This window comes from Falco peregrinus, chromosome 6 (assembly GCF_023634155.1).
Source record: "Falco peregrinus isolate bFalPer1 chromosome 6, bFalPer1.pri, whole genome shotgun sequence".
NCBI lineage: Eukaryota > Metazoa > Chordata > Aves > Falconiformes > Falconidae > Falco > Falco peregrinus.
The window spans coordinates 47742746-47766746 of NC_073726.1; the positions used below are offsets into that span (position 1 = coordinate 47742746).

At 34.5% G+C, this 24001-nt stretch overlaps 1 protein-coding gene across 1 annotated transcript in view; it reads right to left on the minus strand.

The window, feature by feature from the left end:
* Positions 1–24001, minus strand: part of CFAP54 (cilia and flagella associated protein 54) — a 118698-nt gene that overhangs the window by 12932 nt on the left and 81765 nt on the right. The window contains exons 49-63 of the mRNA XM_055809189.1: positions 23707–23760; positions 22096–22312; positions 21652–21746; positions 19855–20024; positions 14306–14408; positions 12732–12870; positions 11604–11761; positions 11230–11406; positions 9812–9938; positions 8291–8446; positions 7056–7164; positions 4421–4508; positions 3551–3643; positions 2894–3035; positions 583–783 (exon numbers count right to left, since the gene is read on the minus strand). Of these exons, the coding sequence (XP_055665164.1) occupies positions 583–783; positions 2894–3035; positions 3551–3643; positions 4421–4508; positions 7056–7164; positions 8291–8446; positions 9812–9938; positions 11230–11406; positions 11604–11761; positions 12732–12870; positions 14306–14408; positions 19855–20024; positions 21652–21746; positions 22096–22312; positions 23707–23760 (2029 nt within the window). The remainder of the gene's footprint in view (positions 1–582; positions 784–2893; positions 3036–3550; positions 3644–4420; positions 4509–7055; positions 7165–8290; positions 8447–9811; positions 9939–11229; positions 11407–11603; positions 11762–12731; positions 12871–14305; positions 14409–19854; positions 20025–21651; positions 21747–22095; positions 22313–23706; positions 23761–24001) is intronic.

Here is a 24001-nt window from a genome sequence, read left to right on the forward strand (position 1 = left end):
ACTGATCAGGTCATCACTTGTATATCCAGCAGCTGGCCATCAGATATAGATACATAGTATTAGGTCCCTGAAATTAATGGATTCTTACTCTGTTTGAAAGGTCCTATCTATTACCATAAACCAGGTATGTACAAAACATCTGGGGGTTTAGTCAAAACACATTCAATAATGTTCAGCCTTCCCATTTACATTCAAATAGTTTCTCACAAATAGCACCCCAAACTGAACAATTTATTTCTGATGTGACTTAAGTCTGATGCATCTAGAACTAAAAATAAATATAGATCATGATTTTTTAAAAAATGCTTCAGATATAGTAATAGCAATTATGTTTTGAGGGATACTTTTCCAGGTATCATGAAGGCTTTTGAATAATTATGGGGGAAAAAAGGTAATAATACTTCACTTCCAAAACTTGTAAAATGACATAAATCTTCATTTCAGTGAAAATTTATTTTGCATTTATACAATTTAAAGGAACTCAAAATGAGACTAATGATAGCCTTTGAATCTGAACCTGTTAGCACCCAGGAACAATATCTCACTTATGGCAGTTTTCTGGAAGGAAGAAAAAATTCATACCAAATAAAAGGTTTGTGTTGTAAAGTCTTTTTAAATAACTGTGGTAGTGAATTAAGTGAACCCATGTTATTGACTCTTTCTTGTGGCTGGCCTTGGTGGCAAGACTTTCCGTTCCTTCACTCTGGCTCTGCTTGTCTTGTGAGGCTTGTTTGTTTTCAGTAGAAGAAACTTTGGCACTTTCAGAGACAACAGTGTATCCATCTGCAAATCCAAAACCAGTTTAACAGTACACATTAAGTGAATGGTTGCAATTCAAAAGCTATTTCTGCACAATTGGAATTGGCTAATCTGTAACTAAAAATGTAACTTGTGAACCTGATTATGTTTTCCGTAAAAGGAAAATTCTTTCTATTCTGCTTTAATATTACTTGAACTAGTAAAAGTAAAGAAAATATTTCTCAGATCATAGTCAGGAATCTGACTGGTCCTTGCAAGAGGCTATAAGGGGTAGAGACCAAGGTGCTCTCTCGCTCTCTGAATGTAAATATAAAGCCATTGTTTCTATACATTGTTCAATAGCAGATGTTTCCTAAATGGAAACAATACTAGGAGTCATCAGTCATAACTACAGCAGTTGAACTTCACAGTTAGATTGACCTGAACTCAGAAGAGTTAGGTACTCTGAAATATTTATCGTTAGTATCAATCCAGTCCCTTTTAGATATTAAGCATATTATCAATGCAATATGTTCTTGACAATGGATTAAAAAAAACAACACTTTTTTTTTTTTGTGCTGCCTAAAAGTTATACTTATGCAAAAAGTACAGTTACAGTTATCACTACATGACTGCTTAAATTCAGTATTTTTTTTCACTGTATTAGTACATGGTGCTCTCAAAAGCCTACACAATTCTTCTGCTGTTTCTCATTCCAAATTGAACAAACATTATGTTACAGTTAATCCTAATAGTAAACTTCCAGAAAATAATTATATGTGCTTCTACCAAATCTGAATGTCTCCATTATTCCTGATATTTCACTGTCAATTGTAAAAACAGAATTAAGTTAAAATGGACACATTGTTTACAGATGAAACTCGAACAATGTCTTTCACTAATGGTTTTACAGGAAATATTTAGCACGCTGTGCTGATAATTTCCATTTCAGTTTACTTTTATATATTTTGGCCTACTATTGCTTTTCTACATTTTCTATTCTTCTTTGTATTGCCTAACAGAACTATCAGGAGAAACACCTGCTGCATTTGCTGAAAGAAAAAATTATCTGTAATTATAAGCAAATGGAGCCAGTACAAAACAATCAGATTGATGGAAAGTCTTAGCATCCAACACTTGTTTTCATAAACCAATCAAAACACATATGTTTAAACACGGTACAGTAAGCAGACATTGCTCAACTTTGCCAGCAACTACCAGACAGAGAAATTCAATCTTTGTCAGTCACTTGGGATGACTGCAATTAAGCCACTGAACCAAAATTTTATCACTAAATTAATGGTTCCTAGTTTAAAAATAAATTCAGATATTTTGCCTTAGTGTTTATATATTATCTGGCAAACATTATCCCCAGATTCCTAGTTTCACTGAATGTTTTTTTAAATCAAAAACTTCATCAACTTCAATAATTGTAAAATAAATGCAGAAGTTGGAAACAAACCAGGCAAAGGCAAAGTTCTACCAAGCTAATGGAAGTATCTCTAAATGATAACCCATTCAACTGGAAAGACAGTAAAAATAATTTATTATACTGACTTTAACTTTTAGAATATAGTACCCGAGCAGATAACTTTGCAGGAGTTTTAGTTCATTGGTTTTGGTGTTTGGTTTGGGGTTATTTTTTGGGGGTAGGGCAGGCAGGACAGGGAGAAACAAGCTCTTCAACACCAACATCTCTTTGCAAAATCAAAAGAAAAACTTAAAATCTCCAAGGAAAAGCTAATATACCTAAGGAACAAGTCTCTTCTAAATCAGTGTTTGAAAAAAAAGCAGTGATGACTGATGCGGCGGGCAAGACTTACTCTAGAAGTATGGGGAAGTCCTGTGACAAAGGTCCATCTGTTTTTCTAAAAGCATGGAAATATGTGCACTTTTGTCTTTCTGAGCAACAGAATGCAAAAAATGCAGTTTTTCTTAACCTATTGAACACAGGCATGTTCACAGACACAGACCCACTAGGTCTACTTAATATTTTGTACTGCTATGCAGGATGAGGATTTTGCTTTTGCTTTCAAAATTTGACTTATAATTTTTCATAAATGAAAATTAGATATTTAATGTATTACTAGATTACATGGCATATATAGTTCACTAGTTATTTAATGTTCTAATATTACTATGAATAAAAGAATACCAGATAAGAAATCTCTGTATGAAGCAAGAATATCCATGGAAGCAAATTCTGGGATTTTCTGTTGCACTGCATCCTTCATGCCATGTTCTTTAACACTCTTCATTCCATTTAACAGCTGAGAAGCAAGCACAGCTTCACTGACCTAAAAATAATATTTATTTTATTCAGAACAAGTTCACTACAATATTTATATAATTTTAAAATCTGAGAGTAACAAGATGATGACAAAAAATTAATTACTCACCATATTATGTTTTTTAAAGTCAGGAAAATATTCTATTTCTCTCTGACATATGGTACATACTATACTTAAATAAATCATTACTGCTGACAGCTTAATTACTACATAAGTGATTTTAAATCAGATATCCTCACCTGGATGCCACTGATGTCTACCTACATGTCAAACATATGCACACACATATCAGGCAGTGTGCTGTTCTATTTGCACTGAATCAAAGTTGAGGTAAACAGAGTCAGATCTGTCCAAGAGAGATTAAATGCACGACTCGGACAGCTTCCATTTTAATCTCCCCTAATAAAACCCACGCCAGAAATTTCAGGAAACCTTAATTCCTGTCTTGCTTGCTTGTCTAAGTAGCATAAGATGAAATGAAAGAAAACCAAAAAATTACCTCTTCAGAATATTGCACCAACCTGTGTAGCTGCTTTTATTGCAATCCAGGCTTGTACTTTGTAGCCTTCTGATTTCAAAGCCTCCTCAGATGGAGAGAGTTCTCCAGAAGAGGTCTAAAATTAAACACCAGTTCATAATTAGGATTCTAAATGTATTATGGCAAAATATATTTTAAATATAGGAAAAAAAGCCCTCCTGTTTACAGAATTCAGAATTAATGTTTTCTTTGCAAGTTGTAAAAATCAGCATTGATTGTAAATCCATGGATTAATTGCTAAAATTGAAAAAATTGTCCAGAGCATACTAAAATTGGCTGCTTTTGAAAAAAATTTCTCAGAGCAGCTCGTACTATGGTCACCACTGTATACAGTTTTGCTACAATTTTCCACTTTCTGGAATCTTAATTACCTCTTTTTTGTTATACACTATGCTTTCAGTTTGTGGCTTGTAGCCACTTTAATGTGGCTGTCACTCATATTTGAACGGAAAAATTGAAATCTGGTGAAGTATAAATATTAGCACTTAAAAATAGAAATATCAGCACTTTGAATGTTATGTTTTCTTTGCAAGGTACAAATTAATTAGTACTTAATTAGAAATTAAAAGACTGTTGGTTTTGTTTCTTCCTATTTTATACAGAAAAATATTTTAAATGTCATCATTTAATGCAATAAGCATAAGAAATAACATCAAACGATAAAATCCTACTGCCGTACTGTATGATTTCTTTGTGTGATTCTTCTAGTAGGATCTTCAGTATCGGTATGATTTACAAGTCACTGTAAGTAACAGTCTGGCAAGGTACACAGTGTTCTAACAGAAATATATGTCCTGCTTTGAAGAGGCCAATAACCAAAAGATAGAAAACATACGTTTGATTTGGAAAGTACCATCTTATCTGTCTGTGACAAATCCTCATTATCTGTTGCAAAATGCAAATATAATAGTGCTATTTCAAGGTATGATCTTCTTATTAACCTATAAGAAACAACGCACAGCTCAATCAATATTACTATCAAAGTAAGCATTACAATGATACAATCTGAATCCTGCATAAGACTAGCCAGACAGCCTCACCAAATAAATCATTCATCCAGCCCTCATCATCTACTTAATGTGTCTCTTCTTTCAGAAAGCCATGTGATCCTGTTTTAGAGTCTTAGTGAGTCTAAAGCATCCCGACATTATGCATAACAAATAACAAATTGATTTAGGAGTATGTAAAATATAATTTGCATTATGTGCAATGAATATTGCATAAATAAATTTCAAACGTTCAGTAAGAACACTGTAATTCTGCAAGGGAAGTGATCTTTCTGTACAGAATCTGTATGGGTTCCACTTCCTTCTTCACATTCAGGCCCTGAAACATGGGTGGCTTAATTTGGGTATGGGTTTTCAGTAAAACTCTTCCAGAAATTGGCAAAAATACCCATAGTGACCAAAACAGTCTTTCATTTCCTCACTGGCCTCAGCTGAGGAACCTTCTCAGTTCTGAGTTCTGTACCAGAATACTCTACATCTTCAGGCAGACTGTGTTCACCAGTTCCTGTTCTCCTCCTATACTTCCTTCTCCTTTCAGTTATTTTTATAATAATATTACAAACCAGGTAAAAATAATAGAATTCATAGAATCACAGAATGGTTTAGGTTGGAAGGGACCTTTAAAGATCATCTACTCCAACCCCCCTGCAATGAGTAGGGACACTTCCAACTACATCAGGTTGCTCAAAACCCCCTCCAGCCTGACCTTGGAATGCTTCCAGGCACAGGGCATCTACCACCTCTCCAGGCAACCTGTTCCAGTGTTTCACCACCCTCATTGTAAAAAATCACATCTATTATAATAATATAGATATATCCTTATATCTAGTCTGAATCTACTCTCTTTTGCCTTAAAGCCATTGTCCCTTGTCATACTGCTACAAGCCCTATTAAAAAGTCTGTCCTCATCTTTCTTATAAGCCCCCTTCAAGTACTGAAAGACTGCAATAAGGTCTCCCTGCAGTCTTCTCTTCTCCTGGCTAAACAACCCCAACTTTCTCAGCCTTCCCTTACAGAAGAGATGTTCGAGCCCTCTGATCATTTTTGTGGCCCTCCTCTGGACCCACTCCAACAGGTCCCTGTCTTTCCTGTACTGAGGACCCCAGAGCTGGATGCAGTACTCCAGGTGGGGTCCCACCAGAGTGAAGTAGAGGGGCAGAATTACTTGTCTCAACCTGCTGAAAATCGCTATACCCGGAGACCTTCTCCAACATTTCTATTTCCTACAGGTTTAGAACAGTCTTTTTATGCAGGTTCCTCCTGGCTTTTTAGATCTCTCCAGATCTCCCCCATGAATCACTTTTGCTAAGCACAGCAACAAACTCCTGCTTATGTAGTTACTGTTCTGGATAGAATCATATTGCACAGAGTTGGTTGTTTATATAATACAATAAATTCCAGCTTTGGTATGATTTGTGTAACGCAAAATACAAAAGACAAAGAGTATTGTACAGTTCAAGATAGGGCAAACTAAGCAGGAAGATGGCAAGTTCTACACTTTGTTGATGACAATTTAGTGAACTCTCTAGTCTTGCTAACAAAAAAGTATTTGAGATATCAATAAACAACTTTAATTAACAATCCCATAGATATCACAGGACTTGTATAAAGGTGATTGGGATGTTTAGTTCTCTAAAATAAGAAAGCCAATGTCCATTGATGTTGCTGTACATTCTTTTAGAAAGATAGCAGCAAATTAAATAAGAGTGTAGCAAACTAAACCTGCGAAACATCACCGCAGTCCATTTCTGTACTATCTTCCACCATGCTGACTGCTTGTAGAGGTTTATTACTGTGCTACTGCTTCTGTGTTCAGAGTTCTGGTTCATTAACTTAGTAACAGAATACCCAAACAAGCAAGGTAAATTGCTGCCTTTACACCCTCTGTAACCAGACTTGGCACATTATTCATTAAGACTGGTCAAGAAACTAAAAAAATCTAAAGTCCAATGTATCAGAGCTGCTTGGCAGAATTTATTGGCTGGCTTGGCGCAACTCTTCAGGCATCTTCTACGCTGATAACTAATGCCAAAGTCACTGTCCTGATATCTGTTACAAACACATTTCCTATGCTCCTTCTGCCTCTGTTCTTTGACTGTTTCTGGCTGCTAACCTTTTCAAGTTGGATTTCTATTATCTGGAAGGGGACAGACCACAACTCATCTTCTGAAATATGAATAAAACCTCTGTTTAATTGATAGCTCTTTTCCTGGTGTTGACAGAGAGAGTACAAATTTGGAATTAAACCAGAAAGCTTTAACTTTGTATACTCTGAAATATGCTTTTAAATGTTCTCAGCATTTGTTTTAAATAAGGAAATAAATATACAGTAGCTCTTCTATACTGCAATAGAAGAAAACTCTCCAAAACATAAAAGGTGCTTCGTAACAGAAGTCTGACACCAAATTTCAGAAAACTGTCAAAAAACTATATTCATGTGTGATTAAAATTATTTTGAAAGGTATATAGCTTGTTCCTTACTCAAATTTTTGATCATGTTGCTGGCTGAGTTTTATAGCTTCTGAGAGGGTTTCAACAGCTTGAGATGACTTGTTATTGCCTGTTTCAGTTATCTGGCGTTCTACCTTACCTAAAAAAGAAATATAGAAAGCAGATTTGCAAGATTTGTTTGGGGTTTCTTCTGTAAGACCCAGACTGTTTTTCCCTCCAGGAAAGTTGAACAGCATAGTGCATTATCTCTTTTCTTTCTGATAAACAAACCGGAAAAGACTTTGCTTAAAATGTAGTGCACAATGCTTTTATAGTAAATCACAGAGTAGCTAAAATAACCAAACTTTGGAATCATAATGACTCCTAACATGTAGTGATCCTAACCAGAACACCATTTTACATGGAGGAGTTAATGCATAGGCCTGATCTGTCCTACGCTATGCTGCACATACAGTGTGACCTTCAGGCCTATGTTGTGCTATGCACATCCCCTAGCCACAGGATAAACTCTCAGTACCAGTGATTACATCACCTGCCCTTTCTATGAAAGTGCAGCAAGAAGTTCTTATGTGAATAGGCTTTTTGTTTGAGAATAGAAATGATGACTAGAATTGTTTTCTTTTAAGTCCTCTAATAGCTCAAAAGGCAAAAATGAGGTAACTTTTCCACAGACAGGATTTGCATGTTGTGCTACACCCTGATTGGAACACCTTCTCAGCATCTGAAGGTACATAACATGATTTCCATGATCTTCTTTTTCTTTATGCTGTTAGCTCAAATAAATGGCATTTTAAGACATACTTTATGGGATCTTGGGTGTCTTTCTGACTGGGATCCTAACCAACCAACATCTCCTGGTGCAAAACATAATGGCACTAAAATCCAAATGCATGCAAACACTGTATAATTCATTAGCTTTCTTAAATTACTTAGAAATACTTTCTGAGCCGCTCATCTTCTTTAGTTCTGACTGATGCAAAGAAGCTAATTAGCTTTCTGCACTGTCCTTAGTCTCACTGGCTACACCTTTGATCCCTGAGAACATACAGGTTGGAGAAGTTTTACTGCAGTTTTGAAATTATTGTGTAATGCATCCTGAATTATGCTGCTGTGATACTAAACATGGGAGAGAGATCTGCAGCTAGACAGGGTGAGAAATAATCCAAATCTGTTCTATTTGTACAGTAAAATGTCTCCATTTTAAGAGAGGCCACAGGCATAACATTGCCTAGAAAGGCAGTCACGATGTACAGTGTTTTATTTACCTATCTGAAAAAGAAGTTCGGCTTCCATATCTAATTTTTTTGTCGCAGATGCTCTGCAAAGCTTCAGTGCTGATTCTAAATGTTTGAGAGCACCTAGCCATTGCAGTGGATCTCCTCTTGCAGGTGTACAAGCTACTTTTTCAGCTAATGTGTGTCCTAAGGGAGAAAAAAAATACAGTTCTTAGTAAATTATTTAATAGAAAACCTATTTATGCAAAAAGAATTACCTTCCTTTGAACAAAGGCTGTTATATATTTACTATTACAAACCAATTCCCAAAAATCCTAGTGATTAATGGATATAAATACAGAACTATAATGCTGTTTCACTTCTTTATGATGCCCTTGAGGTTTGCCTAGATCATCCAAAAGAAGCTAAGGCTACACAAATCAACCCTTTCACAATCTGGAAAGACTAGCAGTATGCTAGTCATAGCCAAGAGCTAAACATCTCTGAGCATTTCCAAATTCCCAAATTCCTTTTGTAGTAACCAGTTCTAAAGGCTGCATACCTCTTATACTGATATACATCTGTATTCATAGGCTTTTCCTAAAAATGTGAATTCAGAAACAGGAACTGGTCAAGCACGGCCATTACTATGAGTGAGTCTGGCCATGCCTGCACTGACAAGCAGTAAAGCACAGTAAGGGTGGATCTCTAGAGCAAACCAGCCAGTGTTGAAGACCTGACAGCCACAGCAGATGCACTTCAGAGTGTTTACTTTGGACTACATCTATTCTACTCCTAAAAGCGGAATACAAAGTAGTGGTTGGAGTGCACCAACAGGCTCCTGGAGCGTATCTTCCTGACAAAGGTCCAGAACACCCTGAGGCTACTCTGCAATGCAAACCCAAGTGCAGTAAGTGATTTCTAGATTTTCTAGTCCATTATAAGTCAGATATACACCAAATTAAGTTTAACAGAAGGAATATGGAGACAATATCCCTTTCGCTAAATGTGCTGTACATCAACAAATCTCAGACGAATCTTAAAGGTTGTCTTCTGTTACTATTCAGCATATTTCCAAGCTTCTATATAAAGAAAAGTTGTTAAATCAAAGGATGACAACAATAACAGACACTATTTTATTGTGATAGGGAATTATCACTATTATTCTGTATGATTCGATATCATTACATAGTTCCTAGCGAGATGGAACTGCTTCTAGAGAGATGGAATATATACAGGAAGTTTTCACAGAATTAATGCTTCATACAGAAGCTGGAAAAGTATTGTTAACTTCCACTTAAAAATTTGAAGTTCCCATTAGTTTCATCAAGCTATAATATTAATATTTAAGCCTTTGCTGATTATAGTTCCCATAAGAACTGTACCTTGCTTACACACATTGTATGGAGCCAAACAGGCATCTATTATTGGTTTTCAAAATATGTTGTTTGTATAATGAAAACAATTGATTTACTGCATTCACTTCTATGTATCAGTTTATCTGCTGTTGCACAAAATATGAATGAAAAATACTGAAGAAACAAAAATAAAACTGATTTGCATTTTTCTTACCGATTCTCATTTTGACTTGAGCTAGCAAGTTGATATGTGGCAAGTAGATATTTTTTGTAGGTAGGACAAGGCAAGTCAACGTACTGTCTTCTATTTGCTGTTCAATGGGTTCTCCACAAACAAAAATCTATGAAAAAAAGCATGCTTTGTAAAATCAAGTTGCAGACAGCAAATTAAACAGCAGTTTGATAAAGTAAGTTAGGTATTGCAAGACCCTGGAAGTCAAACATGTCTTGTAAAAGACAACTAGAAAAGGGTTTGATACTCCCTAAACTCCTTGATTTTGGTTTGTACTTTTCTTTGCAGAGGAGTTTTGTAGCAAACAAACAATTCCAATGAACTCTTGATCAAATTTATTAATGTTAGGCTTTGGTTTCTAAAAGCAAACACCCTTCAAATCAGTCTAAGAAATAGATCTAGCATGTAACCTGAGCCCTAGAAAGAAACTGTCATTTCTACAAAGAAATCTGACATCCAACAAAGGCCAGAAAAGAAAAAGAATATCACGTGTATGGACTAGTCAAACTTTTCATTCATGGAAACAAGGTGATGGGGACATGCTGTAAAGTTTTGAGTCTCCTGAAGGGTAGCAAGTCTCACAAGAGCAAGTCTGAGTCTGAAGTGATTCATACGATTTGTTATTACCTAGAGGAACAAATATTTCAATGGATTAAACTTCTGTATTAGGAAATATAAGAAAATAATTTGATCGAAAAGCTTTTCTTTATAAACTGTTTCAAGAATGGGTAGAGACTGCAGAAGTGCATATCTATTTTTGAATCACCAAATAGGTAAATGGTTTGTGACTATACAGCCCTCTCACAGATTTCATGTCTTTGTATTATTATTTTTATTGCATATTTGATTTTTTACAAGGAAATGATTTCTTCATACTGATTGTAACAATCTGTAAATCTAAAACATCATAACAATATGCTACTCTATATAGATTCTCTAATACAAATTATTCTAAGATACAAAGCTAAATTCTTAAACGTGGATGCTCAAGAGTTAGGAGTTTTATGACATGCACATCCTCCCTGAGGTACTCAGTATGAACATATCCCTCACTTAAAATGGGAAAATTGAGTGTTCCACATCTCTTTAAAAGTCCAACTACCTATTTCTGTTTTCACATATGGATGTACATTTTTCAAGTATGCTTTCATACATTCCTTCAGTTGTATGAAAATACCAGACTACAAACATGAGTATGCCTGATGAGTATACATAAATAAGTTTTATAAGATGTAATCTAGGGATTATAAGAATTATAAGATGTAATCTAGGGAAAATTGAAGTAATCAGGTAACAGGAACAACCCTTTTTAATAAATTGTTAAAATAGTTTCCATAATAGATAATCAAGACTGTTGGAAGGATTTGCAAATGCTGTATAAATCAGCAACATATACTCACTGCTTTAATGGTAAGTTCATGTGCCAAAATAAGTAAGTTTAATGGTTCCACTGTAGAAGAGCAATGCTCTGTATCCTGCAGTGTTAGTATGTCTGCCAGCAGAAGCATACTTTTCACAAGAGTCAAAGAAGCTGGAGGGGAAATTAATGTATCCGCTTGGAGTAAACTGATGATATTCTGTTTGGACATAGACAACATAAACCAAAGTAGTTACTACTTTTGCTGTCTATGTATGAGGACAAATCACACAAAGTGAAAAAAAAAATCTATTTTAGAGGTACTATTTCAAGCTTAATTAATGCTGGCATCAGCTGTTCTGACCTCATGAAAAATGCATCAAAGAAAAGCGAACAGTTTCTCCTTTGTGCACAAACCTGCAAAAGAAGTTTAATGCCTGCCACGGGACATTTTTCTTGCAGGTCAAGAATAGCAGCTTGCATCATCATTTCAGCCTGAGTCTCAATATCTCCAAAGGCTTCTGCCTCTAGTATTACTTCTTTTATCACACTTCTGCGTTCAGCCACATCATTCTCTAAAAGAAGAGAATATATGAATAGTAAAAATACAATAGAAATAGTATAATAGAATACAATACATGGATAGTAAAAATACAATAAAGAAGTTTTATGGTATCTTCTACCATTCCTAAGAAGTCACTTCCACTCTAAAAAGTTACAGAAAATCTGACATTATAGATTCCATATTTACCATTTCATCGATTCTGTGCCAAATTTACTTTAAAAAGAAAAACCACTTAGTTTTTAAACTGCACTTGTTTTAAGTTCATCCAAATACGTTCTTTGTCCATAAGCCACTAGCATAAATAATTAGTTTGTAGATCAGATATCATTCTCACCCATAAAACCTACACTACATACTAAAAAATCTGATCTTAGTTATTATTCCAAAATAGTAACAGCTTTCACAGGAATTAACCAGAAGAGATTAAATAAGAGTTTGGCTGCAGACCTAGACAGTGATTTTGATGCTTTAGTGAGCGTCAGAGTTTATAATAAATTCATAGAACTAAGAAATTAAGAACATTTTATTCATAATCAAACTGCAATAAATGTATTTTGTATTGTCTTACTTAAATGCTTTTAAAAAAAGAATCTGGAACATTTTTAGGAGATATACAGGAACATTTCATGTACTGAGATATAAAAAGTGGAAAAAAAATCTGAGAGTTTTAAAACTAGAAGAATGTAGCAACAGTGTTTTTTAAAACAAGCATATTTAATTATTCTAGAACATTTGAAATTTTTTCACACACAAGTGATTTATCAAAAGATAATGATCATTAAATGAAAATTAATATAATGTTTTGTGTTTACATGCTTTAGGGAGAGATTGTACTCCAAAATGTATTTTCCTTATTGCATTGGATGAATTTAACACAAATAGTTGCTCAGTAATAATACAGCCCCAGAATTAATGTTAATATTTTTTATTTATGAATGAGAATTGTGTCTGAATAGGCTTACTTGCCCATTATATAATACCTTTCATATCCCCAACGCCATGTATCTGTGTTACTAGTGCAGTCACTAACATTGTACGACACCTTAGCCACAGATGTACATTCATATGATCTTGTGCTGTTATACTGTGAGGCAGTTGGACATCTTCAATGTAAGAGTCCTAATAATTTCCAAAAGCAAGAGAAATGTTACTTTCTGAGTCAACTACTTTACTGCAAACAAAGCCACAGGGCACGATCAGTCTAAAATAGATCAAATTAATACAAATGTATTACAAATAATGTAATTATAACCAGAAGTTTTTCTGAAGGGTGGATACATATTCTTTTAATAACAGGAAGCCATTTATTATTTAACTTTTAATCTATAGGAAAAAAAGAATTGTAACAAATGAAAATTAAACCATTTTTTATGGGAGATTCCATAAATATATCCATATACTATGTGTGTCATGGAGAATAATTCTAAGAGTTTGGACTTTATATTACACAAAACTCTAAGACACTTACATAAAAGTGTAATTGTAAAGCAGGATCAATTTCAAGTTCTGGTACTTCACTAGTTATTAGAAATATTTTTTTTATTTATTTATAGTTTTATTTTTTCTGGTGATTAGAAACAAATGTTAATGTAATATAGTACTGGAAGTGTTTGGGAGAATTCTCAGCTCAACTCAGTCTGCCATCTTCACATAGTATAAACAGTCTTTCTATTACAAAAATTCTACAATCCATATTCTAAAGATTTGCTCCAGCAAGCAATAAATGGATGCTGCTGCACCTGTGTTTCACTTATTCAAAAATCGTTATGAATGACTTGTGTTGATGCAAATGAGGAATAAAAAAGCCAGAACTCTGTTACTGGTTACAGGGCAGTCCTAAGAAAATGTAGGCGCAAGTGCAGAAAGACAGAAGACCCTGATAGTCAACACAGACAGAGAATAATTACACTGCATGCAGGTAACTCCAGTCTTGTTATGCATGTTACAAAATCTGATGTGACTGCCCAACTGCTCTGTCCATGTAAATCAGTTTGACTTACTGTGCACTGGCGAGTGAATGTGTGGTGCATAACCAATAGGTTTTGTACATTGGCTTTCCAAAATACAGATCAGTATCCCTACATGTTTGTCAACAGAAGTCAGGTGAAATCTTACTAAATTTAGAACACAGCAACAATGTGAACTGGTTGGTCTGGCTCTTTGAAATAGGATATTCTGTGGTAGGTTTTCAAGCAAAAACCCTAAAATAGCTTAACTGAATAATAAAAGATATTCACCTCATAGCTATTTTTTCCCCTTTCTGTTTGTATGGGTTTTTTAAACAAAAGGAGACTTTCAATGCTGCCATTTGAGAGTTTACAAATAAAAACTGTAATTCCTAGCCACATACAAATTAAAATTATGATTATAGACATACTGAATATACTATAGGCAAGCAAGTATCTGAGGCAAGTCATACACAATTTTCTCTCCAGGTTAATGGTAACCACATAATATAGATGCCCGCTACATTCTAGTATTCTGAAAATCACTCGGCACTAAATACAAGACTTCATATACTAAACAATGGTTTAAAACAAATATCCACACATACCGAACACTCCCTTTCATCCTTTTCTTCTTGAGAATGTGTCACTTCCATCCTAAAAATTTTTGCATCTTGGAGAAGTCGAATTGCAGAGAAAGCCAAAGCAACACTGTGATACAGAACAATGTTATTAAAAAATACTAATTATATTTGCCATTTTATGCTTTTATTATAATAGGTACTTCAGTTTCTGAGTACATCAGATACGTCTATCAGCAGTTATCAATTTTTCTTTAGTAGAACAAAAAAATTGCACTTGGACTATATTCCAAATTTGTAGGTACTGCAGTATGAAAGAGGTAACAGCAGTAAGAGAAAAAGTTTTGCCAGTAACAGACATAACCTGATAATAATGGATAAACCAAGATATATCATATTCTGTTAGAGCAATCAAAACAGAACTCCACTATAACTTTCAGTTACATGTATCTGTCTTCAGGGATGGGCTTTTAGAAATTAGAAGCTGTAAATAACTGCAAATGACAAAATATATTAGGAGAGCTCTGCATCTCATCCACAGCGAGAGAGGTAATAAAACACCTTCCTCCTTAAAGATTTTTTAGGCTATATGTTAATCCTTCTGCTAAATCAATATGACCAAATGCTCACAGGATCTTAGTAAACACCATCAACCAAAAACTGAACCAGGTGCCATCCTGGCAAAACCTTGTTAGTAAACAAACATGGCACTGAAAAAAAACCCAATCATCAATCCTTTTCTGGAGTTCACTCCAAACAGCATCTAGAAAGATACAGACACTATTAGGACTCGTGCAGCATTCAGCTCCACATGTCAAAAACTTGGAGGTCAAAATATTGTCAGGTTTCTTAAAATATGAACTACTAGGGTTTTTTTCCTTTTTATGCTGTCTTTTTAAAGCTTTCAGATACACTGTTCAAATTTCATTACATCTATAAAAAAGTGTATCTATAACAGCACACTTTGTGAATACAATTATTTTCATGATATGAAGATGCCTGCAAAACCAACATAGTGAGGTCTTTTCACATAGGTTTTCTTGCCCAAACAACACACTATTCGACATACTGTGAGAAACTCCCAAACCCAATGTCTCATATTATTAGCTTTCCATCTCTAGTTGTATATTTTCCTTTACATCTGTAAATGTCTACTTCCCTACCTCTTCTCCAAAACATTTTTGGGGTTGCTTATTTTTTGGTTTTGTTTTTTTGTTGGTTTGGGGGGGGAGGTGTGTTTACAATTCTACTTATTCTTTACCTACTGAAACAAATTTTCCTAATGATGCAAAAGTACCTGAGGGCATCCCTAGCTCACCTGTGAAAAGATTTTTCAGCAGGTTATTTGTTAAAAATGTATAAGCAAAATTCTCATACCTGCTGTCTTTTTACATAGAGACAGTCTCTTTACATAGAGACTGGCTGCTGTGACACAAAAGAAAAAAAAGTAATGTATGAACAACTTAAGTTCCTTTCACACTGCTAGAACACTGTAAAGAGCTTTTAACGCAAGAGAGATTCAGACTCTGCGTGAATTTACTGCTTTTGAGAAGTTCTAGACTAATTGTCGTAAAGGCCAAGTTCTTGATTCATGCACAAAGAAGTCAGAACAAGAGCTTCACTACTCTGAAATTACTCACATTATTCTGCCAACATATAATTAACCACAGAATGGATAACCTCCAGAGATAAGAGGGTAGTTAAAGTCTTCCTGTCATTCCTGATTCTATCCTGCTGGCTCTTTCTGTGATACAGACCTGGATGGATTACACCAATTCAGCACAAATAGACCCCAAAGTAACAATGAGAACCAAAACCGTTAATATCTTGCCTTTCAGCTCTCAGAATTCAATCCTTATGAATCTCCTTCATCATCCCTTTACCTCAGTTTTATTCAACAAAATGAAAACAGAATAAATCAATTGTGAATTTGATGATAACCTTCTCTCTAACAATGGAAAAGACAAAACAGAATTTGCTTAAAAAAGCAATACAGACAGTAAGAATAATGCAATGAAATATCGCAACTGCATTTCTTTCTTTTTATTAAGAAGAGCTTTCCCTTGAAACCAGGGATCAAAGTAAAATTACAGCAAAACCTGATTTTTTCAAAACATTGTTTGATATTCTATGGTTAACAATTCTCAAATAAGTTGGAGAAGGTGCAGCACCCAAGAGTATCTACAGGCTTTTAAGAAATAGTAACCTTACATCTTGAGCACCACTGACTCCAGGTAACTGCTGTTGTCAACATTTAGCAGTTCTGAAAATGAGGCTATTTTTACCTACATGCTTAAATATAAATTTCATGAGTAAAATGTAGACCAGAAGCCCAAACATTCATATATGTATTGCTTTAAGCAGTCATGTATTCACATAAGCAAACACGTATTTAGGTAATTAGAAAGCTCACATACTTTGGGGGGTCACCATGTAAATACTCTCCTTGAGATCAACAGGATTAGTCCTATACATAAACTTATTCTGAGGCATAATTTTTTTGCAAGACAGAAGCTGTAATGTAGAAGCTTCCCTTGATGAAATTTTTGTGACCCTCTTCTGCTGTCAACAAGAGTGATGTGTCTATATATTTCCCTTGACAAAATACACATCCTTTTATCAGCTGAATCAGAAAGTGACAAGATGATCAAAATAGGAAAGTACAGCTGACTATAACGATTTCACCACTAAGTCATTTTGCCAAAGGAAAAAAATGATGAATTTCTGTAATATCATGCAAAGTTTGATTTCTAGGCTGGCAGGCAGGAAACATTCAGCTGTCTGAAGGAATGTTTCATTTGTATGTGAGGCAGATATATCAGCAGTTTCCAGGATGGCAGTGCAATAAAATTGTAAAATAGGTTAAAAAAAACCCAAGCCCTTGCTTTGTTTGTTGGTGGGGTTTTTTCCTGCTATCTGACAACTATCAATATATAAGGCCCATTAAACACCCATCAAAAATTTGAGAGTCCCAAAAAATGATCCATAAAATGCTTGACATCCATTGGAACCCCTGATACACTAAAAAAATTTCTTCGATCTGAGACAAGTTATAAGACAAGAGAGAAACTACACTCTAGGATATAATTGCATGTCAAAAAGAAGGGTCTTGCACTGAAAATGGCTTACATACCAGAATCAGTTAAGCAAGGTGAGAAAGTGTGCTGGTTTTGGCTGGGGGAGAGTTAATTTTCTTCATAGTAGTTAGTACCGGGCTGTCTGGGATTTGTGCTGGAAAGAGTGTTGACAATATAGGAATGTTTCAGTTACTGCTGAGCAGAGCTTATGGAGAGTCAAGGCCTTTTCTGCTCCTCACACCACCACACCAGTGAGGAAGCTGGGAGTGTACAAGAAGTTGGGAGGGGGAACAGCCAGGATAGCTGACCTGGACTGACCACCAAAGGGATATTCCATACCATACGACATCACGCTCAGCATATAAAACTGGGGGAATAAGGATAGGGGAGCCATTCAGAGTGATGGTGTTTGTCTTCCCAAGTAGCCATTGCACATGAAGGAGCCCTGCTTCCCTGGGGATGGCTGAACCCCTGCTGGCCCATGGGAAGTGGTGAATGAATTCCTTGTGTTGCTTTGCTTGCGTGTACAGCTTTTGCTTTACCTATTAAACTGTCTTTACCTCAGCCCACAAGTTTTCTCTACTTTTACTCTCTCAATTCTCTCCCCCATTCCACCAGGGAGGAGTGAGTGGCTCTCTGGGGCTTAGTTACTGCCTGGGGTTAAACCACAACAGAAAGTTTGGGTCAGAACTAATACAGGTTTTACCAAGCCTAGTATCAAGCTAAACCAGGTTTATGCACAGGATATTTCATAAGTCTGCATACTGGTCCTTTGCTACTAATATGATAATTTTCTAAAATCCACATGGCTTTCAAAAGCACAATGAAGTCGTTGGCCAGTGATTTTTTTTTTACTCTTTGACAAATCTATGGTAAATTAATCTAATTCAAAAGGCACTGAAATGGATTAATAATTCATGATGAGAAACGTCCACAAGTAGCCTACAAGTTCTTACTTCACATCTTCAATAATGATTTTACTACTAAATTATTACAGTCCTAATATCTGAATTCTTGGGAAACTTCTATCTTCTAAAATAACATAAACAAAACCCGGGTAGAAAGACCATGCTACAGTGCTCTTACTGTTCTCATTTCGGTAGTCCATAGAGCACTGTGAAGCTTCTGTCCATGTTGATTTTATTTTTTTATTGCTGTACCATAGCAGCTAAAAAGGAATTGAGCTATTTTTAATGGTTAACTGATTTGGAGGTTTGTTTATTCACCTGAGACAGCTGGGAGAAAGAAGATAGTTTGCTTTTGACATAGAAGAAAACTATGTTAATTTTTTCTTAATTGGGTAGAAAGGAAAATATTGAGACTGGTTTACTTGTTGGCCTGCTGAATCACCTACTACTTCATCACTAAGAGTGTTACAGCCATCTTCACCACTATTCCAACAATAAAAATTCTGCATTTTGCTTGGTACTTACAATAATGTAAGATTTACTGTAATAATTTTTGCTGTGCTTTGTCAGATTAGAGCTAAAAAAAGTTATAAATATTGATTACATTGTACCTAATCTCAATATAGCCTGGCAAGTGACTGTACTACACCTCTATGTGCTGCATCTCTAGTTAAAAATTTGTACCCACAAAGATTTTTCAACCTAATAAAAAATTGGATAAAAAGACCTTGACACCAATAAAAGTGATGTATTGTTAAACTATTATCCTTCTTATACAAATTAATTTAAAATTATAGGTATGACGGAAGAATTCTCCTAGCTAAAAGATCAAAACAGTGTTCAGAATTTAACCTCTACAAAGAGTTAATATATTTCTGTATGTCCCATATGCTCAAAGAACAGCATAATTATAATTTCTTGAAGTTCTCCAAAACAAATCAGAACCTCAAAAAAATCACAGAATTTGGAAATTGTAATTTGGAGAAAATATCTGGTAGATCATGTAAATACAACACTATTTAAAACACTGTTGCTAAAAATATAATTCACACCTGCTCAAAATATATTCTAATATGTTAAAGGTTACATCAATACTTTCAAATCAAATTAATTTTAACATTTTAATTTGACACCAATAAGTACATCAAGAGGAGATGTTCTTTTAGGACAGTAACACAGGGCATTCTAGAACGACGTAGAATTCAGTAGTTCAGAGATAACGTTAGTGGTCTGCTGGACACTGTAACATTATAAAAAAATGCATAATCCAACATATCCAGACTTTTGCAAAAACAGTGAAGACTGCAGCTTTTTCCTTGTTTTTGTATAACACTGTATCACAGAAACACCTCACAGAGAAATCATAGTCCAATAACTGATGAACTTTTAAAAAGTAAAAAAAAGCAATAATAAAAAATGAAATGCCAGTGTGACTTACACTTGTAGATATACTACTGGGGTTGTTATGACTGGTTACTAAGATTTAGAATACTAATGCTTACATAAAGGATTCAAAGGGAAAATTACTGGGCTTTTTAAATCTTCTGTAGTCAAGGCTGTGCAACATAAGGTTGTTCATAATATTATTTACCTGAAAGCTGCTTGATGCCTTTGCTGAGAAATAGCAGCAAGCTGAAGTTTGGCCTCAATAAGAGTCTCTATATCTTCAGCAGAGCACTGAGATACCTCCCCATCACAATTGTCCTGTATGTTCTGCACAAGATGGCTAAGACTTTCTTCAGCTTCTGTCAATAAAATTCCCTAGAAAAGAAAACAGCATTGTATGATTTCAAAAAATTAATGTAAAAAATAAAAAATTTCTTACAAAGTATTTTATTCTGTCAAGTATATTTATTCTGCTTACTATCACTGCACCCTAAAACAAATCAACTTGGATACAAGATGCCTTTTCTATAAATAGCAGGAAGGTTTCATTTTGCTTTTTTCAGGTTTACAGATTCAATGTGTTGAAAGTAGAAAAACCTTAATCATGCCTGTACCATTGCAATTTATCCTTAAATACATATTATAAGGCTTAGCAATACTACTTAATAATTTTTCATTCTTCATCTCACAGTTATACTTGATAATTTCATACTATACTTCTTACTATGCTTAGTAATTTTAAGCAGTAAAATACAATATCAAAATACAACATTAAAGATGTTGCAAGAAATATTACAGTCTTTTCTATCTATATTTTGACAAATCCTTGAGTGCAGTATGTGTCCTGCATATTATATGTATGTCCATATATAATTTACAGTCCAACTATAAATTACAGTCTTTCTGATAAACAAAGCTATAAGAAGATGTGAAAACCAAATGTAAAAGAAAGTTGATTTGAAATAGAATCTCAATGCTGGAGCTTCCAGCAGAACTAAAAAGCAATTCAAAGGTTTGTATTATCCAGTATCTTTTTTCGACCAGTTTCCTCAATGAATTCAGAGCTCTAATTAAAAAACCAGAATAATAGAATGGTTAAAGAAAAATCAGAAGGGTTAAAAATATATTATGTGTCTTAAGTGACCCCCATCTAAATTAATTTAAGATTTTTATCTTATCTATATTCAAGATGCTGTTTTGAAGGTAATTTCAAGCTATACTAAATTTTCAAGTTTCTAGTGTATGGCATATACCAATAGCCACACAAAATCATCCTCCACTTCTCCAGATGTATTTTGTACATTACTTTGTTTGTAACAGCAGCCAAAATCAGATACTTCCAAAGTGGAAGACCTCTCTGAAAGAAGAATAGGGCAGCCCTCAATTTCGGTCTTTTTGTGATGTAAAACTGCCAAGCATGAATTTTACAATTAAATAAAACAAAACAAAATTGATGATGTCATAGGTCTTTTCCAACCTAAATGATTCCATGAAAAACTAAAACCAAAACAAACCAAACAAACCAACCCCTTTCAAACAAAGAAGCTAATAAACTAATATGTTTTCTCCAAAATAAAATATCAGAAAGAGGAACATGAAAACTTTGAGACATTTCACATATGGTAGAGAATGGTTTTCCATTTATTTGTAGAGCATACTACCCCATCAAAGCGTCTCTGACATGTTCTACAGCTACCAGCCTCCAAAAGGTGATGATTTTATCCATGAAATCCTATTCAGTCTTTACCCTTGCTGCTGCAACAGTCATAGTGAGATCTGATTATGAGAATATTTTCCATGAAGACTATTTGAAAAATTGTACCAAACCACCAAGATTTCATACATGGTTAGTAAAATTACAATCAGATTAGAAACAGAAATTTCTAGTCCCCTCATTCATGCCATCCTCCAATCATAACTTCTGTTACATTGAAAGCATTAGCAATGTTTTTGGAACAATCTGCAGTTTCTTAAGCCTTTTTTTGCTAAAAAACAAAATTACCTTTAGCATGGCCATATTTAAATCATCTTTACAATCAACGAGCTGCACCATTGTGCCTCTTTGTTCCTGTTGTCTTGAATTCTTATCAGCATCAACTGTCAAATACATTTCAGATGAAATTTCAGATAACAGACACAGAAACAAAGCATTCTCAGTAATTTGAAGAATATGCCCCTTTTTTCTCTGTTTATAACTGGGACTTTCAATATCAAAATAAGTGAAGAAGAATGGAATAGAACTCTAATAATTTTAGAGACATTACCTAAAAAAAACTTTAAAAATCTTAATGTTTATTTTTTCAATAATGACTCATTTTTGAAGCAACATTTAATATTAATTTTGTTTTTAATGTGACAGGTTAATTCATATGCAGTTAAAAGTGGAAAAACTATGCTTGAAACAAGCTGCAGAACAGATGCACTTTTCCACCACCTTTATGATTACCTTTTACATTTGATGCTGTAATTCTGGTTGGCTCCTTCAAGCTGCTGTTATCAACAGAATAGATGTGTTTTTCCACTTTTTCAGGTATATTATTTATTGTGGCAGAAAGGCAAATGATGAAATGCATTTTGGCTAGAGCTAATTTATTCATAATTTGTTGGTTGCACAGTGACACCATTGTTAAAGACAGACTCCAATTAAATATGTCTTCCAGTACCTACAAGAAAGTTAACAATTGGGACTATTTGAAATTACGTATTTTATATTTTTCTTATTCAAGGCATATTCTACTTCTATTAATAATGATGTTTACAACAATTAACAAGAATAATATTAGTAATATGCTCTTAGTCATTATGGATGAGTTGCTGCTTTCCTTACCAAACTTAAGTCACCCCTTAGCACTGAGGCTACAGCCTCAGTGATCAGTTTTCCAGTAGAAGGTGAATCTATAAATTTTTAGGTATTACTCTGTGTGAGTTCTAGTTTTCTGCAGTGTCCATAGCATTCTTTGAGCTAAGGTGGCGACAAAAAATATGTAGGTAAATCTGTAGTTCAGAAATCTCAACTCAAAGGAAAGTCTGTTGTTACAATTCACCCTGACTAGAAAGATTAAGCAAGGAAAAGCTTCTTGTATCAAACCATTCTAGCATATTTCATATAATCTTTTTGTTACTTGTTACAGCATCCTTGCCTTATCTTGAGTTTAATATTCTCACTTTAGATTAATAAATTTAGAAGTTGAAAGTCTACACAGCATTGCAAAATCATAACAAGAGCAATGAGTCCCATATATACTGTGAAGTGTTCAAATCAAAAGTTGAAGATAAAGCACAACTTCAAAATAAATCTGAAACTAGTGAGATCAAAAGCTGTCAAGGCAGACATCTCGTTTGTCTTCTAATATCGATAGTTGTAGGAGACACACAAGCTTACTGTAAACAAAAGAGAGAAAAGTAGAGGGAAAAAGTGGGGGTTTTCTACTTTATCAGTTTGGTTTTATGGTACAGCTTCTTTTCCACATTCTGCTAACATTTACCATTACTAGCTCAACGAATCTGTGGCAAGGCAAATTAAAGAAAATTATTAAAACTGAAAAACAAAAAAGAAGTCATTGACAAACGTGATTTTAATTAAAATGAGAAATGACTGTTCATTAACTGGTTTACAGAATCACCTTTTTTTTCCCCAGAAATGGGCTTCAACCCCAATCTGAATTACATCTATGAAGACAGCTCTGATTGATAGAAATTATAAGGCTAGATGACTGATATTCTTGGTATTTTAGCAGGATAAACACCAGACCCTACATATCATGACAAAACCTGAATAGTTCTTCTAGCATGCTTTCCACAGACAAGTCACAGATTTGCACACCTTGGGTCTCCCATCTGAAAAATGGTGATAATGATACGTGCCTCTCCCTTGAGAGGTCAGCCATAAAATCTAAAACTTAGGAAATGTTAAACTGTTAAGAAGAATATGTTTTTTCTTTAATGTTTTTTACTAATAACAAGTATATTTTCTGATCCAAATAATCTCTAACTTATGCCACTGAAATAAATACTTATGTCTAGCATAACATTTTTTATTGTTTCAGAATTTTTTTACCTGTAAATTTGTAACAGTCAGGAGAGATTTTGAGGAGTCAAATTTCTGTAAGGCCTGTAAAATGGACAAACCCCCAAATAAGTAACGTGTTACAGTATGAGTATAAAATAAATCAGTTCGCAGAGCAGTGGACAACTGTAATGCATTTCCAACTATACTGTGAGGGCTCTGAAAATACCAGCAATTACTTAGCTTCTATGGGCTTCACATTTCTGAACCATAACCCAAGACCCAAAACTATTCTTATATCTCCTATGCCATTCACCAGGATTCTTCAACTTGAAGCAAGGGGACA